The following is a 19214-nucleotide window of genomic DNA, read 5'->3' as shown; positions in this document are numbered from 1 at the left end:
CAAACCATAGCTACAAAGCAAGACCTTAAAACAAAACAAAACAACAACCCCCCCCCAAAAAAAAACAACAACAAAAAATCAAACCAAACCACCCTATTTTACATGAGTTCATATCAAAATCAAAACATGTTTGATGTTTCAGAATAGCAACAAGCATGTCCCTAGTGGCTGGGGAGAACTCAGGAGGTGCTCTCCGGCTTGGAGTTTGTACTTATACACCAAACAGTTACTGACAGGTCTGCATTCCCTTTAAACCACTACTTTCAGGATTCCAATGATTAACTGCAAAGAAGAATTAACACTGAGGTGGTGACGTGGCCCCAGGCTGCTGCACTGCCTTCTTCCTCACCTTCCTCCCATAAAGACACTGGTAGAAGATCACACCCACTGACCAGACATCGACTTTATTTGAGATCTTTGGTGGCTCTTTCCCAACCACAAAACACTCTGGTGGTAAATACCTAGGAGAAAACAGAAATAAAAACATTCAGAAAAATAAATATACACATCTAAGTCATAAAAAGGCAAATAAGGGCCTTATTAAAAATAGAACACTGAGCATGTGGGAGGCAGAGGCAGGTAGATCTCTGTGAGTAGTGACTATCAGAACTGCCAGGCCTAAGGAGAGAGACCTTGCCTCTCAATAAACAAACAAACATTTTATATGAAACACACACACACACACACACACACACACACACACACACACACACCCCAAACACTCGAGTTTCAACCATCAGCTTAAATATAAATACTGTAGGGCTGGAGAGATGGTCAGCAGTTAAGTGCACCAGCTGCTCTTTCCAGAGGACCTGAGTTCAATTCCCAGCGCCCACATGGTGGCTCACAACCATCTAAATGTGATCTGCTGCCCTCTTCTGCCGTGCAGGTGTACATGCAGATAGAGCACTCATAAGATAAACAAATATTTTCTTAAAAGGGATATATACAAGTAAACAACAGACAATCGAATTTACAGAGGTGGCAACATCCTCACATGGCATTAAAGTATTTTATTTCTCAACATACGGAGACGTAAATGTTCTCTCTACTTTCACTTGGCTCACTCTGCAGCCTCCTTTCCCAGAGCTATGCCTATTCCAAGTGTCATTCACAAGTTTTGTTGCAGTATTTTGTAGTGATGGTAACAACTTGGGATCACACCCAGGGTCTCATGGGTGGAAGTAAGTGTTTGTTCTACCATGGAGCCCACAATATATTTTTTTTAAACATGCAGTGACATAAAATAAAAGAAATCTCTTTATGATAGCTTCAAACAATATAGTTAGAAATAGAGGTTTCTTTCCATGCTGTGTTGTGTTTTGCCTTGTGGACACTGGAAATCCAACCCACAAACCCACTGCCATAAGCATTCATTGTAAAATAATCATCTAGTTATAAGCCATAATAATCATCCAAATGTCTATTATGAAAAACATGAAAAAAATACGGGAGTAAGCAAGTTTGACAGACATGGTTTAGAGACTTCTCTAAAATCAATTTTTAGAGTGCTGAAGACTGAATCAGAGGTTCCACTAAGCTACACTTCCAGCCCCTAAAATTAATAAATGTTTTAAAGTCCAAATGAACTCAGGACCTAGAGATCTCCGAGAGTAGATTCTGCCTATGTAAGGCAGCCTCTACCACAATAATTCCAGTATAAAATCCAGAGTGATACTGAAGTCTGAGTTACCAGAAAATGTTTTATTTTTCTACCCTCTGGGTAGACTAACACATAGTATAGCAAAAACAATACAAAGATCCTTTATCTAAATTCCTTCTCTCCCCACCAGTGGTCTCTAAAGAATGTAGGAGACAGTGGGCTACAACAAATTGTATGGTATAGAAGGTGCCTCTGAGCATTTAGGAAACCAAATAAATATGCCTGGAATCCTTGCCACAGCTCTGCTGGAAAGATGAATTTCTGCAGACTCAGACTAACAGTGTCCAGCGTAAGGAAAACCTTTTATTTGGAACCCTGCTGTGTTCCTGATAAAAATCTAAACTTAAATCCTTCGCTCATCCATCATATCTGTCAAACTTGCTTAGTCCCATATTTTTTCATGTTTTTCGTAACAGACATTTGGATGATTACTACAGCTTATAACTAGATTATTATTATACAATGAATATTTATGGCAATGGGTTTGTGGATTGGATTTCCAGTGCCCAGAAGGCAAAACAAACGATCCCCAAAACTGAAATATACAGCACTTACTATGAAAGAAAAAAGAGGGGGGAAAATGTAAGTAAAAGAAAAAAAATTATAAGAACAGCTCTTCCAAGTGACACTCAAATTTTTGGACCCTTCATCTCATAGTTGCTGGTTCTTTAATACACATCAATTTATGTATGGCTTTGGGTAAATAACAAATATAACTTTGACTCTAAAAATGGCCGCTGGAATGCATTCATAATTATTTCTGAAGAGGTGGCAGGGAAGAACAGAGGTGGTGAGCTCATCCAAAAGGCAGAGTGGTAATTTGTTGAGATTTTTAGAATGTAAAACACACTTCAACTTGACAGTACATGTCTGGTAAATCAACTTCTAAGATATAGTTTCTCCATCTATAAATGAAGAAATAAACTAGTTTTATCCACACAAATAATACTGAAAATAGCAAATATTCTAATTTCCTACCAAGAGCTTTGGAATACAGGCCTATGACACTAGCCGATGCTAAAAATCACAGCTGCATTTTCATTACAATACATGTCTTCTGTCTGCTCAAAGCATAATCCGAGCTCACTTACCTCGTTTCCTTCTTTTCTCTGTTTTAAGAGGAGGGTCTCACTTTGTAGCCTAGGCTGCTTTGGGACTCACCAAGTAACAAACACCTACTTCAATTCCCTGCCTCAGCCTTCTGAGGGCTGTTACGGAGGCATGCACCACCACGCCCACTCACTTATCTTGCACATGCACGAGTGTGCGGCGCACACGCAAGCCTGTGTGCACACCTGTGCAGATGAGAAGGGGCTGTCAGTGTCCTGCTCATCACTTACTCTTTTTTTCTTTCTTTGAGACAGTCTTGCTGTGTAGCTGGCTGTGTCTAACCTGAAACTGGCCACATAGACCAGGCTGGCACAGAACTCAGTGCTTCTGCTTTGAGGGCTGGAATTAAAGGCCGGTGTCACCATGACAGGCTCTTACTTATTCCTCTGAAACAGGATCTCTCACTGAACCTAGAGCCATATTCTAGTAATCCTCCTGTCTCTGATACCCACAGTGATGGGGGTTGCAGACATGCGTGGGCATGGTTTGTTTGTTCGTTTGGTAGGTATAAAATCCTAACTGAGAGGGCTAATGCTTGCACTTAAAGAAGTTTGATCTACTAAGCCATCTCTCTAGTCCCCCAGCTCATTTATCTTAATCAATGTAAAATTCTGGAATAGCTAAAACCCACAAACAGTTATTTAAAATGTTCTAAACCTGCCCACCCCCAGCCTGTTTTTATCTCTCTGGGTCACCATCATACAAGGATAGCATATTGAGGGTGGTGATTACAACAATGATATTAAAAAATCTTCTACCATTCATTCATTCATTCATTCATTCATTCATTTTGAGGCAAGGTCTTCCTACATAGCACTAGCTGTCCTCAAACTAACAGAGATCCATCTACCTCTGACTCCTGAGTGCTGGGATTAAATGTGTATACCACCACCAGCCAGCTCAGAAACCCTCTATCTTACTTTTCGCTATGGAAAATACTCATATATAATTAAAGCAGAAAGAACACTCAAACAACCAAGTAACCAGCACCCAGTTTCAATAGCTATCACATGGCTAATCTTTGCTCAGATACAGAACTTTCTACATCATCTAATAAGCTACTTTGGGGCAAAGCATTCTACAACTTTTCTTTTTCCTCAGTTTTAATTGCTGACTTTTAAAAATATAAATTGGCAAAAACAAACAAACAAAAACAACACCAAGTAGCAATGAGATATCATCATCATCGGTTTTTTTTTTTTTTTTTTTTTTTTTTTCCTTTTTTCCTTCTTGCTTTTTAGAGACAGGGTCTCTGGGTCTCACTGAGTAGCCTGGATAACCTGGAACTCACTATTTAAACCAGACTGAACCAGGATGCCCTTATACTCACGGATATCTATCTGCTCTGCCTCCCACTGCTGGGATTAAAGTTTGTACCACCATACCTGCACATACATACATATAGTTATTTATCTGGAGACAGGGTTTCTCTGTGTAGCCTTTGCTGTCCTAGACTCACTCTGTAGACCAGGCTGGCCTTGAACTCACAGAAATCCACCTGCCTCTCCTCCCTGAGTGGTGGGATTACAAGCAGGTGCGACTGCACCTGGCTCAATGTACCTAGCACATTTTATTATTTTTTAATGGCTACTTTTAATGAGGGTGGGTGACAGGCTGACTACACTTTCTAAAAACAACAAGCTAACAAGCACACAGCTCAAGTGTCAGTTCAATGGTACTCTTTCCCAAAAGTACCAACTCTATATACTTTTTGTGTCACTTAGTGATAGACATAACCCACAATAACCACCACAGTGAGTAAACGCTATAAATATAACTTCTATTTTAAACCTAGAATTCCAAAGGTTTAATTTAAGGGCTGACTCTTGACTATAGGTACCGTTTCTACAACATTAAGAGAAACAGAAAAGCAGCTCACTGTGTACCTAACAATCAGTAGCATCAGCTAGGAGAACAGGGCTCATTCCACATGCTCAGGACAGCATGCCGCTTTCATCTCCTTCCACACAGAGCCCCTCATTATTAGACAGAACTCTAAGCCTAGGGCCTTCTGAGGCTGGGTACAATAGCATGTTACCTCCCTCTCCTGTGCTGTGGAGGCTTCTCTAGATTAAGAATCACTTATGGCAGAATGTGGCTTTGTGTAACCTCCTCAGAAGGGATCAGATTATAAAAATCACCATCACAAAGGTGCAAGCACAGGCACAGGCATGCTTTCTGGTCCTCACTGTTAAAAGTAATAGTGAGAAGCCAATAGTAGGCAGGAGTGCATGCTCACAGAACTGTGGAGCAGGGCCAGATGGAGTAAGGTGACTGGGAACAGAGTGACAGTGCGCAGTAGGAAGAAGTAGCCTCAAAGCCTTTAGGGCACAGCAAAAACACAGATACAGTTCTACTAAACTGTGATTACTTTCTCATGTGGAGATCTTATGGGAGACTATGGATTTTTTTTTTTTATTGTTTGTTTTTGCCCCATCCTGATTTTCACAACTCCTTAATTCTTGACTTGACAGTTCATCATCCTAGAAACAAATCCCTCATCCCATTAACAAAAGGAAAGGCCTCTACTTGAACTATGAAGAACTCAGGGCCATTAAACAACTCGTACAACCAGCAAACAGACACACCCGCAAGGACCACACTACACAAGCATTCTCTCAAGGGTTTTCAAGAACAGAATCAAAATATAAGAGAAATTAATACAGAAAGCAAGCTGCCAAAAGTCGGTACTTCGGCCTTAGCAGAGTAGACAGGATTAATTGATAATCACCAAGGGTTCAGTACAGCAGAGCCATATCCCCACCAGCCAATTTGGAAGACTTCCTAGATACCTACCAATAAGTACCAGCACCTTGTGACGTTAGCTCCATGCCATCGACTGAGTTGTAGCTATCATCATCCATAATCTTGGAAAGACCAAAATCTGTAATTTTTATCTCTCCACATGCTGTACCATTTACTAAAAGGATATTACCTAAAAAGATAAAAACCTCTATGAATAAACAGAGACTTCTTTATTAAGGTACACAAGAAGGGAACAAGTGAACGCTAAGTCATTGGAATAAAATGGTCCAATGGTCTAATTCTAACTTTGGAGAATCCTCAGTGTCTGCTGGAAAACTTAACATTGCCTGTTTAATATGCCAAAACCCACTCTGAGAACTAGAAATAAAAATGACTTGCCAAAGTAAAATACCACTTGTACCATTGTTTAAAAAAAAAAAAAATTGGTGGGAAAATTTCACACGAACTTTTGGTGTGGCTTCTATGTTAGCAAGCCTAGAATAGCAACTTCAGGAAGGCGGGGGGGGGGGGGGGGGAATATAGCTTGGGAACCAAATATGGTGCCACAGCGCCACCTATAGCTCCTATAGCAGGAAAGTGTGGTGACTTCAGTGACAGAAAAAATCATCACACGGCAGCCATCTTTAAAACAAAATCACTTCACTATAAATGAGTTTGTAGTCATGTCCACAATATAAGAATAGACTATAAAGAACAGTGAGTGGTGAACTTTTATACATAGCTACCAGAAGAGCAAGGCCAAGTCAATAGCTCTGCCTAAAAGGAGTTGACGGGACTAGGTTCTCAGCGTCACATCCAGCTTCAGAGTCATCTACATGAGGCACACATCAACACAGACAAAAAGCCACTGATGAAAACAAAAGCTAAGGGATAAAAACCTCTCTGCCTTTTCCTGATGCCTACCAAGTTAAAAGATAATTTTAAAAGATGAAAAACTGCGTGGGACTTAAGGAAATGAGATATATGTGTACTTATCAGGGAGACCTCAGACAAAGGACTGGCTGCAGTGTCAAGTAATGGGAAAAACAAAACGGAACTTGCCAAACAGCTGTTTCTAAATGACATCATGAATTTCCCGGGTTCAGTACACACAGGCATTGTTTCTCCAGAGAACTTAATCCAACCCACCCACCCACCTACTACACCCAGCACCAGGCAGCCCAGGACTCCTTTCTTCCCACACCTACCCAGGCATTACAGTGACACACTGTTAGGTCTTCTTGGCTTCTTTCAAATTCTTTGACTTGATAAACTTACAAGTCACTTGAAAGAGTGAAAAGCCATTAATAATATCGCCTGAAAGTTAGCCAGCCATACCTGGTTTGAGGTCATAGTGTATGATGGGAGGTTTTATTTCATTTAAGTACTTTAAAGCATTCACAATCTGCATAATAATGGATCGAGCCTCTTTCTCCGACATTAATTTGTGCTGTTTTAGGTAGAAGTCCAGATCATTTCCTTCACAGTATTCTAATACTGTACAAAACCTGAAGACACAGAAGCCAGAATTTAACAGTGGAGTAAAAAGCAGATTAAAACTATCTAAACCATTCTCAGCAAAGACTCGGGCATTACAGCCTACTTCTTTCTTCTTTGATCCTAAAACATTCTTCTATTCAGCATCAGCTGCCAGAGGGCTTATAGGAGGTGAAGAGCTTGTTCTCTTGGAGATGAGATTCTGTAATTTCCATACTGGCGTCAATTGTGCCGAAGTTGACTATAGCACATTTTTTTTCTAAGAACACTGACAAAAACTATAATATGTGAGCTAACCATCCTCTTAACATATAGCAGGATCTTCTCTGCATACCCACACCACATGCTCATCACTACACAGTGACTAATCACACAACTGTCTTGAGAGTGTCAAGGACACTCTCAAGGAACCAAGGGCACACACTGCGAAAGAATTTAGGTTCTGCTCAGCTCTCAAGAACTGGCTATACACTATGTCTGGGGGAAAAACCATAGAAATGTGTTGTTCTATGGAATGGATTCTCTTGCTTTCATTTATGTCAATACACCACACACACCCCCTTTTAAAATTATTGCCACTGTTGGCACTACAGGCAATGTGTCTATCTTCCAAAGTGTTCAAACTGATGCACACTTCCCTTCCCTGTTCTATTTGAATATTCCTGAGAGACCAATATTATTCTAATCTTTCTAGGTGAGATTTATCAGTCAGGATTTAACCAGAACATAAAAAGCACTTGAGATCTAAAAAGATCTAAAAAGACAAACTTTCCAGTAAGGAACGCTAGTGACCAGTTACAGCAGGAAGCTCTTAGCACCCTAAAGCCAGAAGGTCAGAGGAAGAAGATGGTGATACGAGAACTCAGGTCACTAGGGAAACTAGAACTGTGTGCTTACCCATTGGCTGAACCCAGCCGCACCCCCATTGACACAGCTTACTATACCTGACACCCTAATGCTGTGGAATGAAGGGACCCTTCAAGTAACTGAACTTCAAGTAACATAGCCACAAACACACACTTGTAGAATCTCAGGACTGAACAGTAACCTGCATTTTCTATGAAGCCTGCACAGCATGTCAGTGCTCTTAGTGCATATCTGAAATGTTTACTCTCTGGGAGATACTGAAATCTGAGACAGACTCTTATTGTACTCAGTGGACTTACTCTTTGGCCCAAAAGCAAGCTAGAAATAGTTTAACTTTATATATCCAAACGACTCTCAAAAGATGTTCTAGACAACAGTCTATCTTGGTTTTGCTAAAAACCATTATATATACAACAGGAAAACAAGAATAGTATGAACTAACTTATCACATTGAAATGTGTATAGAATTCAAAAGAGAAGATAATTCAAGTCATTATCATTTATTTTCAAAATAGTTTTAGTATTTATATTTCAGAGGGGAGTCTATCTATATTCCAGAAATCTACTGAAAGCAAACAGTAACATCAGCACGTGCAGACTTGACCAGGGCTCTTACTCTTGGTGTCTACATGCATCACTTTTCCGAGCCCTACTCACAACACACATAAGTAAACTTGATGCAAGAGCTCCTTAATGAAAAGGAAAAAGTTTTGAGCACATAGGAGAAGAGACAAGTTGTATTTCCATAGGGAACAAAGAATTTTTTGGGGATCTATGTCTCCATAGAGGCTGGTTGTCAAAGAGAGCTGCTGGGCGGATAGACCAAAACCCCTGGACGTCACCTTAGGAGGCTGAGGGAGCATCTGCAGGCTAGACCTAAGGTAGCTCACGTTCTCCTAACTCAGGCCTAACTGCAACAAAGAGTCTCCACGTGCTGAAATATGCCTAAACCTTGAGTAAACCCAAATGCTCTGCAGCTTACTGACCTATATCTATTGCTACATACAGGGTTGTCAAGAGTGCTAAAGATCGCATACAAGTAATTTCGTTTTTCTGATATTCAAGACTCGGTCTACACATCAAGAAGGCTGAACCCGAAGATCCATCCCAATTCTAAAATCCTACTAGCTATGAACCTGCATTCCAACCTGCAGCACTGGGCTTTATTTGTGACACATTAACCCTCCTGTTTTAGGGTAAGAAGACACTGCTATACTTAAGGTTCCCTGGGCTCATCAGTCTCTATAGTGGGGCAGAGGTTCTCTTCAACAGTTCACACTCACTAGGGCTGCTGGTGGCATGTCAGCGCCGCTGAACCAATCCCTAAGGACTGACGGCTACATTTTCAGGAGTTCTGAGAGCTGGTTAGATAACTAGTTGCAAGACTAAGCAAAGTGTGCTAAATCCCTTCAACAGAATGGAATGTGGCTGTGAGAGGGGATGAATTACAGATACATAGGACAACAAGCATGAACCTGAATAAGCACCGTGCTAACTGAAAGAAGCCAGTTACAAGGACCACATACCCCAGGACTCCACCTGTAAAGCAACAGGGTGTCTAAAGGTGTCAGACAGTGGTGACACCTGCCTGAACAGAGGGAGAATAAAACGGAGAAGGGACAGTAAAAGGGTTCGGGTTTCTTCTGAGAATATGTGTCCTAAAATAATCTTGAACAATGGCCGTGTTTATCTATGACATACATGAAAACCCACTCAATTGTGTACTTTACATAGGTGAATCATACAATATATAAATGACAACATTTTTGTATTTATTTTTGTCTATTTTTTAAGTTAGCCCCTCAAAATTGGACCTAACAGAACTATCTACGCCATAGCTATTCGCAATCACCTTATCTCTCTCCACTTACTAGTACACAAGTGCCCTGGTCCTTTAGTCAAGGGTGGCTGGTTGACCCAAATTTGCACTGTGTATGATTATTTGCCTGTTCATAAATTTAGTTCACTTAGAGAGTACTTCCTGGGCTCAGATTTAAGCTCCATTCCATGAGTATTCAATAAGTCAAGAAAATAAGGTAAAGTAAAAATGGCGTAGAACTTACGAGTCAGTGTCCAGTGAAAAGTAATCATACAGCTTCACTATTCTGGGATGGTCCAGTTCTTTGTGAATCCGGTACTCCCTACACGCATGCCTGCACAACAGAATGAAAATGTAAGAGCATACTTGGCTTGCTTTTTAGAGCTCAACTAACTCCTCTACCATTTCCCATTTTCACACATTCATTCATTTGTTCCATTTCGATCCATCTGGTCATCTCATCTAATTACTTTCTTCATTCTATTTTCTCTAATGTTTACATCTAGCCACTGACAAAATAGTAGGTGCTCAAGTACTTCTTAAATGAATGGATGCCAATTTCTTTCAAGACCCATCTGTAGCATTAATTCCCCGTACTAACAATTACAGTCTTTGCCTCTCTTCCAGGGAATGGGGAGACGGCTTACTGGCTAAGTGCTTGTTGCTATGTAAGCACCAGGGTCAGGATATGGACCCCAGCACCTTTGTAAATGCTGAGTGGGCGAGGCAGGCCGTCTGCATACCAGCTTCAGAAGATGAACATAGAGCTAGAACCCCCAGAGCAAGATAGCTACAATAGCCAGATCACAAGCTCTGGGTTTGACTGAGACCCTATCTCATAAAATAAAGTGAAAGAGTAATGGAGGATGATTATTGACATCAGCTTAAGACCTCAACATGCTCACGCAGTCACACACACACACACACACACACACACACACACACACACACCACTACCACCACAACCACCAAGGTACTTCTTACCTGTATTCTGGGGTGCAGTCATTTTATTTTTGGTTTTAAGTTTTACTAATGTATTGTACTAGACATATAAAGACTTTCCAGTATTTTATACAGTATTTATGTTGAAGCATATGATATCATTTTACATATGCTATCTGAAATTTCTGTTATCTGTGGAAGCCCTTGAACAAATCCTCTGCACATATTCATAATGACCATAATACTAATTTTGGTTTTCTGAGACAAGGTTTCACTATGGCCCTCACTGGCCTGAAACTCATTATATAGACCAGAATGACCTCAACCTGTGGCAATCCTCCTGCCTCTGTCTACTAAGTGTTGCAATTATAAGCATGCACCACCACAAATGGCTTCACTTAAAAATGAAACAAAACAAAAACCAAAAATGTTTTTGAGGCCACAAGATGCTCTGCAGGTAAGGTTCTTGCTGCCAAACCTGATAACCTGAATTCCTATCCTGAGACCCACACAGTGGACAGAGAGAACCGACTCCCACGAGTTGTTCTTTGACTTGTACCTTTTTAGTTTAAAATAATAAACCTATGAGCAAACTGTATTATATATAATATGGAAGATATGTATCAGCCACATAACAATTTTGGAAAGAACAGGGGCCTGGGGAGCTGGCTTAGTCAACACACTACTTGCCGTGCGAGTAACAGGGGCCTGAGCTCGGAACAGGTGCATGTGGTGGCACATGGTTATGATCCTAGTGCTGGGGAAGCAGAGACAGGTGGATTCCTCGGGCTCTCTGGTTAGCCTAGCCTAACTAGTGAGTTTGAGATCAGATGAGAGACCTTATCTCAAAAAACCATGGTAATGGCTCCTAGAACATATGAGGTTGTCCTCTAGTCTTCACATGTAGGCTCACACACACGCACATACATCTATACATACAAAAACACCTGCACACGCCATATGAAGTGCACAAGCATGCACGGACAGTAACTAGAAACTGCTTAAAGTAATTTAGCACCTTGAAATGTTTTGTTTAAGGCAGAAGTCAGAAATGTCCTATAAAATAAATGGGAAAAAAAGTGATGGTTTCCAGCTGGGCAGTGGTGGTACACACCTTTAATCCCAGCACTCAGGAAGCAGAGGCAGGTGGATCTCTGTAAGTTTGAGGCCAGCCTGGCCGATAAAGGGATTCCAGAATAGCCAGGGCTCTGTTACACAGAGAAACCCTGTCTCAGACAAACAACAACAAAAGTGATGGTTTCTGAACTTGGTATGTTTCAATAAATACATACCAAGTTCAATATATGTTTCAAAAAAATACATATAAAGCCAGGAATGGTAGTGCACACCTTTAATCCCAGTGTTCAGGAAGACAGAGTCAGGTGGATCATGGTGAGTTAGGGACCAGCCTGGTCTACAAAGGACAGCCAGGGCTATTACACTGAGAAACCCTGTCTCAAAAAAAAAAAAAACAAAACAAAAACCAAAACCAACCAAACAAATAAAATAAACTGGGAAAAAAGGGAGGAACAGAAGCCTCCAAATAATTATAAAGGTTCTCACTAATGGAAACTTTGGGGTTAGTGTCAAGATGCTACTTTGGTTCCACTGTTGCTTCTAATGCTTCATTTCATCATCACTATGTCTTCCTATACAGAAATGATAGGTCCACATCTTTGGCAAAATAAAATGCTGATTAAAAAAAGAAAAAATTTACAAATCTAGAGCCTTAAAGAGATCGCTGTTCAAGTCATTTCTGGTTAAGCATACTTTAAGACTATAAATTACATGTCCTTTTAAGTAACTCTTCCACTTTGCATATTTCATAATTTCTTCATAAATGTATAGAAATCAAAGGAAATGAGTGGCAGAGAGAGTTAAGAAAAGTGTCATTCAAAGTCTTTATTATCTAAGCCAAGTGTGGTAGCACATCCCATAATAACAGCACTTAGAAGGCTGAGGTAGGAGGAATGGCATGAGTTCACGGTCAGCTGGGCTCCAGAATGAGATCCTGTATCAAACAAATTACACTGAAGTCCTAACCAACTACAGCAGCACCTACAACAGCACCAACACAGCCCCTGCCATGCTCACAGGCTGCTGTCACTGGAGTGTATATGGCTGGAGGGAAATGACTCCCAAAGACTGCTTTCTGATATTTCATATGTGTGCCACTAAATATGTGCATGCATGTAAACCTGCATAATCATTTTAAAAAATTAACAAAACAAAAAACCCTCATGTAGTGACTGAGAAGACTGCTAGCTTCCACCATGAATATATACAAATACTTGTGCGCGCACACACACACACACACACACACACACACACACACACCATACACCCCAGCTCCATCTCAACCCACTCCTTACACAAATTAAAGAACTCTAGTAGTCTGTCATTTTCATACTGCAAGAGTAATATACCAAGTTTACATTTTGCTTATAAAAGAAGGAAAAGAATTGGGTGTGATGGTGCACACTTATAATCCTACATGGGAGGTGAAGGCAGGAGATTGAAGGTCATCATCAGTTACATATCTAGTCAAACACCAGTCTGGACTATGTAACATCCTGTCTCAATGCTCCTCTCTCACTTCAAAAAAGGAAAACAGGAATATAATTCAAAATTCAATAAAACAAGAATATTTGATTTAAGATTTTTCTTAGCTAAATAAACTATTTTACTTCAAATGAAAAGTGGGAAATATTTCCCAAATGGAAAGAAATGATTTAAATTTTTATTTATTTATTTTATTTTATTTGTATTGGTGTGGGATCCCCTCCAACTGTTACAGACAGGTGTGAGCTTCCATGTGGGTGCTGGGAATTGAACCTGGGTCCTCTGGAAGAGCAGCTGGTGCTCTTAACCACTGAGCCACCTCTCCAGCCCCCGGAAAAAAAATATTTAAAAGAGCTTACTAGGCAGGGCACTGTTACTAACACGGAAACATAGTCCCTTACAACGTTGGTCTAAGGCTAAATCATCAAGGTACTCTTTAAACTCTATTATGGACTCAACCTAAGTCAAGTTCAGAGAGGTAATGGCACTTAACCAATTTACCATTTTTTAAAAGGTAGATTTACATATTGAGCAGGAGTTACCAATGGTTATAAGCACCATGTGGGTGTTGAGAACTGAACCCAGGTCCTCAGCAAGAGCAACAAGTGCTCTTAACTGATGAGACCCAACTGACCATTAGTTAGAGCATAAAGTTTAAAGCAGGATTTCTTATCACTTAAAGTCAAAGGTGGGAGTGTTGACGATTTCCTCTCAAGCAAGACTGGAGGTCATCGGACACTCCTTCCTCAATATGTTGACTGAGAAATGGCCCCTGACAGAGGGCTCTACAGATAATCTCAGGTGTCACTATTCCCCCGGAGGAGAAAACAGTGAGAATGTACCAACCACACACAGTTCTAGTTAGAAGAGCAATGTAGACAAGGGAGGGAGTATGTGTCAGTGTATCCCTTTCTCTTGGATTTATTTTTATTTATATTTATGAGTGTAAGTCTATGGGAGGGGCAGGATGGTGCTGTGTGTGTATGTGTGTGTGTGCGCACGCATGCGTGCGCTCGAATCCATGAAGGACAGAAGAAAGTGTCAAATGCCTTGGAACTTGAGTTATAGTTGACTAAAAGCCACCCAATGTGGTGCCTGGACTGAACTCAGAATCTCTGGAAGAGACAGTGCTCTTAACTACTGAGCTATCTCTACAGCCCCTCACTTGATCTGATTCCAGTAGAGAGGAGAGAAAGACAACCACTTGGCTGGGCATGGTAGCACATGTCTGCAGTCCTACCACTTAGAGGAGACAGAGGCAAGAGAATTGCTTTCATTTGAAGGCCAGCTTAGTCTATGCCATGAGACTCTGTCTCAAAGAAGTAAAACTAAAATTTAAACAGAACACTTCAATCCATAATAACTACTGAGGCTCAAACTGCTTGCCAAGTATGTCAAGGAGGGACCAGTATCCAGCTTTAACCACTTCAAAAGGCCAGATGATCTGACTGACCATCTGCAGTCACTCTGGTATGCAATATTACAGTTCTCTTAAGGTAAGGCTAAAGCTAGATCTGAGTCTATGACTTGGAAAAAATGTACAAGTCCCAGCACAAAAATTATGTTTTCAAGGCTAACCATACTTGGTCCCTAGAAACAACTATCTTATAGTAGCAAATGCAGTTAAGCCACAGAACACACTCCAAGGATATCTGTAGGGTATCTGTAAAGAGATGCATGCCCTGGTTCAACAGCCTTTACCATTCTTACAAGTCTCAATACAACAAGAACAATTTTCATTTCTAACTGATCAGAACATGTGGTTTCCTTCTCTGAAGTGTTCCTGGCATTCACTGCTGCATGCCATTTATTCCCAATGTCAAGTGACTGGAACGCACTTTTAATAATCTATGTGACTCCTCAGGAACATCTGGACTGCAGCTGCTTGCCACATGAGCTTGGGCACACAGGGAGCTGTGCACAAGGCATTTATCATCCCTTGTCCTACCTTTGCCTAAACCTGTTTCTCTCATGTAGTGCTGAGTTCTGTGACCAATCAGTGTGGATCAGAAAGACTTTGCAGGTCCCTGGTGTATAACAGGTCTAAAACAACACTTACCCATTCCAGATACGAAGAACTGTTAGTTGAGGAAATATTTGATTTTCCTCTTAAGACTTAGAAGTTAACTAAAATGCTTCTTCAATTCCCTACTACTTTTTCTCCTCCAAAATCTTAAGAGAAATAAAAAGGAAACAAAACAAAACAAACAAGCAACAACAAAAAGAAAAAAAACAAGGCCAAGGACATCTCTCTAACCAGAAGCAAGTTACTGTCAAAAGGGGTTTGTCTCCTCCTTTTAGGAACAGGACTTGCCTCATTCAATATTTATATCTACCACAAGCAGACAAAACTGCTCAGTGGGGAACCTAATAGCAAATTAAGTCTGGAGCTCCCAAAGCAAATGAGCCATGAACTCCAGTGTTTGGAAGCTCAAAGGGGAAAACAGCAAAACCTGACATTAGTGGAACAAAGAAAATCCACAGCTGCATACGTAGTAACAATTCATTCTAGGGAAACCACACCCCCTTAGCCCCCAATCCAAAGGACAGAGAAGGGCTGCCACTTTACTGGCATTCTCAAGAGAGGCTACCACAGGAAGTAGTGTTCTACAATCACAGAATTCTGAGACAGGCAAATATGACAGGCCAGGGGAAGAAAGAACACAGTACTGAGAGGCTCAAGTCAAGCACGCCCCACTGAGTCACACTAGGACTCCATCCTTCCAGCCCCACTGTCTCCTGCCCAGACTACTAAAAGCATTCTCACTGAGTTTCAAAGGACAAACAATAGTTTCTGGGATAGTACTTGTTCACTGTAGCTGTCTTGTTTAGAAACAAGAAAACGGGATTTAGAAGCACAAGCTTCCTACCGAGGGATAGCCGAAGGATAGCTGTATTTTAAATTAGGCTTTTAATGGTCTCAGGTTCTGTAATTAACAGTTTTCAGTAAGACATGGAATATACTCTCTTTGCTGAGACAATTAGGAAGATTAAAAAAAACCAACAATAACTCATCCCAAGCTCTTTCAAAATGCACAAACCATAGTTGTCTTTAATGTGTGTGGAAAAATCAGGCACTTTAGCATCACTTACTTGTGGTAATTCTCTTTTTTTTCATCTCTCCAGTTTTTGTTTAACTGATGAATTTTCACAGCTACGTATCTTTGCTCTGTTAGATCAAATGCCTATAAAAAAAGAATAAATTATATTCTACATAAATATAAGAATTAACCGATCAACACAAAGTCCAAAGTACATTATTAAATGAAAGCAGCAGCAAATAGCAACACATCATATACTTGCTCCAATGTTGCAACCATCTTCTTGAAACTTGTGATTAGATAATTTAGAAGTTTCTAGACACACTGGCACCACGGGATTTAGAAAACAAACTCAAGCAAATACCACAGGCAGAAAGCCAGCTAAAGCTCTCGTGCTTCTTCCCAACAATGCTCACTCTGGACATCATCCCTCCACATCTAGGACCTTTCTCCCTGAGCTTCTCTCTCATCCCTCAGCTGGCCTGGGGAACTCACTACATCAACTCTGTCTCCCTCCTTTTGAAGTCCTGGGACACATACTGACTACTTCCTACAGAAAACAACCCCACTGGATATAGTCACTGGTACAACCATCTACAAAGTATTCCATAATTCAGTGTGTTGTGTTTACAAAAATAAAAACAGAAATAGAAACAAAACAAAATAAAAAAAGCTCAGACTCGTATCTGGTGCCACATCTATGTACTGAATAAAAGCAAAGTCTTAAACCCAGCAGTAGCATACAGGGATGGGCTTTCCTGAAGAGCCAATGCCAGTGGGCCAGCATTGGACAAGCAGTGCTGCTCTACCAGTTCCCACAAACGAGCACAGACACGGGTGCACAGCATGCCCTCATAGAACAGGTGATCATTGTTCCACCATTGTTTCTCCAGAAAAGCAATGTCCGGGGGCCTATTTATGAAACAAGGGACTTAGTCATGTTAAAGCAAAACAGGTATAGTTTATAGAAGAAAACCTGCTTCACAGGATAGAAACAATTTTTCTTACATTCTAAAGCATATACCATCATGGCTTTACTCTAGAAGACTGCCTCAAGGTATTAAAAACTAGATTATATTGCACCCAGCCTATGAGAGTACTAACCCTTACCAAAGGCAACAAAAGGGGTGGAAAAATGTGAATAGAACTTGTAAGAGAAGAGTGTTTAAAAAGAGAGGTTAGTGTGGCCCCTTGACAAGGACAGAAAAGCCTCAGGCCTAGTAACAGGCATAGGTCAAGGCAACGAGTGTTTTTTTTTTTTTTTTTAAAATATTTGTTTGTTTGTTTATTATGTATATAGTATTCTGATTCTGCTTGCATGCCCGAAGAGGGCACCAGATCTCATAATAGATGGTTATGAGCCACTATGTGGTTGCTGGGAATTGAACTTAGGACCTCTAGAAGAGCAGCCAACAGAAGATGCTCTCTTAAGTTCCAAGCCTTCTCTCCAGCCCCCAATGACTGCTTTTTAAGGTTTGCTTAAAATTAAAAAATAAATAAATAAAGGAGAAAAATTTCCTTCCAAAATGATTACTACACAGGTGATTTGAGTAAGTCAGATACACAAAACTTTCAACAAGCTAACGACGAATGCTTGATCACAACTCTTTTTAAGAAGCTAGGATAAAACTATGTCATCATAGCTCAACTATGTTACTAGCAAACAAAAAGTAACCATGAGTCTGTCAGTCAGACTTGCCGGCACAGACTTTAAAAGTACAAGTAAGTATGAATAATATACTAGAATCAAATCAGCACTGCTCTAAAGGTACAATCAGGGTACATAGTGGTTTAGGACTGAAGTAGTGACATGTGGCAGTAGATTGGAAGGCAGAGGCAGGAAACTGCCAAGAGCTGGGGCCAGCTTTAATTGCACTATGAATTTACAGCCAACCTGGGCTACAGGCTACATCTTAAAAACAAGACAAAAAAACCCAAAAAAGTTAAAAAGGTAAATTGTGTACAAATATACCATCACAATAAAAACCTAACATTTAAGCTGGTTCTAGTGTACAAACCTGTAATCTCAACACTCAGGAGGCCAAGGTAAGGAGACTGCAAGTTCAAGGCTAATCTGGACTCGAAAAACCAATAAACATATAATAAAAATTAATATTCAAGACTGCTCTTGCAGAGAACCCAGGTTTGATTTCCACCACCCACAGGGTAGCTCACAACCATCTGTAACTCGAGTCCTAAGGGGCCTGACATCCTCTTCTGGCCTCCGCAGGTACTGCACACACATTATGTACATGCTTGTAAAGCACTCATACACATAAAATTAAAAAATATTTTTTAAGTAAAAAAAGTTAACATTTTATAGGGAAAACAGTCTGAGGATAGCCCTGTGACATCCAAGGAAGGCCATAAGCTTAAACCCCAGAATTGCACAAAGAAGGAAAAACATACTAGTTTTTATTACTTCTACTTGAAACAAAGGCATATGTTTTACTCAGAAGACTTAATTATTTATTTTTTAATAAATAAAAATCGTAACAGCAGAGGCCACATCTCTATATTTTAGAAAACAGGATTCCACAACTACACAGTTAAGATTGCAAAATAAATCAATTTTGCATTGTATAACCAGTTGTGAGAAATATGTAAAAAAAAACAAAAACAAAAACAAAAAACGTTAGTGAAAACAAGGTGGAGTTGTTGACACATTTAAACCTGGCCGACTCCCCTTCTTGTGGAAATCAAGTGGTCCAGTGGTCCAGAGAAAGCACTACTGAAGACAGCCTTTTAAAAATGCAGGGCTGCTCAGCACTTTGGATAAGACTTCTCCAGAAGAGAAAGCTGGCTTCCATATAAAAACAACTTGGAGTTGACAAGATGGCTCAGGAGGTGAAGGTGTTTACCACCAATCCAGACAACCTGAATTCAATCTTGGAGATTCGTATGGTAGAAGAGAAGCTACTCACGTAGCCTTTCGAACACCACAAACATCTACACACACAAAATTTCC

At 40.4% G+C, this 19214-nt stretch overlaps 1 protein-coding gene across 6 annotated transcripts in view; it reads right to left on the bottom strand.

Moving 5' to 3' along the window:
* Nucleotides 1-19214, bottom strand: part of Tlk2 (tousled like kinase 2) — a 91849-nt gene that overhangs the window by 6023 nt on the left and 66612 nt on the right. For 5 of the 6 annotated variants that reach the window (XM_055592261.1, XM_055592264.1, XM_055592263.1 and 2 more), the window contains 5 exons: nt 16299-16390; nt 9946-10035; nt 6857-7026; nt 5570-5708; nt 350-461 (listed from right to left, as the gene is read on the bottom strand). In XM_055592261.1, the coding sequence (XP_055448236.1) occupies nt 350-461; nt 5570-5708; nt 6857-7026; nt 9946-10035; nt 16299-16390 (603 nt within the window). Of the gene's footprint in view, nt 1-349; nt 462-2343; nt 2569-5569; nt 5709-6856; nt 7027-9945; nt 10036-16298; nt 16391-19214 lie in introns of those variants that run through there. The other variant, XM_055592265.1, reaches the window with a different exon arrangement.

This window comes from Psammomys obesus, unplaced genomic scaffold (genome assembly GCF_907164565.1).
Source record: "Psammomys obesus unplaced genomic scaffold, mPsaObe1.curated_primary_1811, whole genome shotgun sequence".
NCBI classification, from domain to species: domain Eukaryota; kingdom Metazoa; phylum Chordata; class Mammalia; order Rodentia; family Muridae; genus Psammomys; species Psammomys obesus.
Note: the sequence above shows the minus strand (reverse complement) of the source record. Positions and strands in the feature narration are given on the sequence as shown.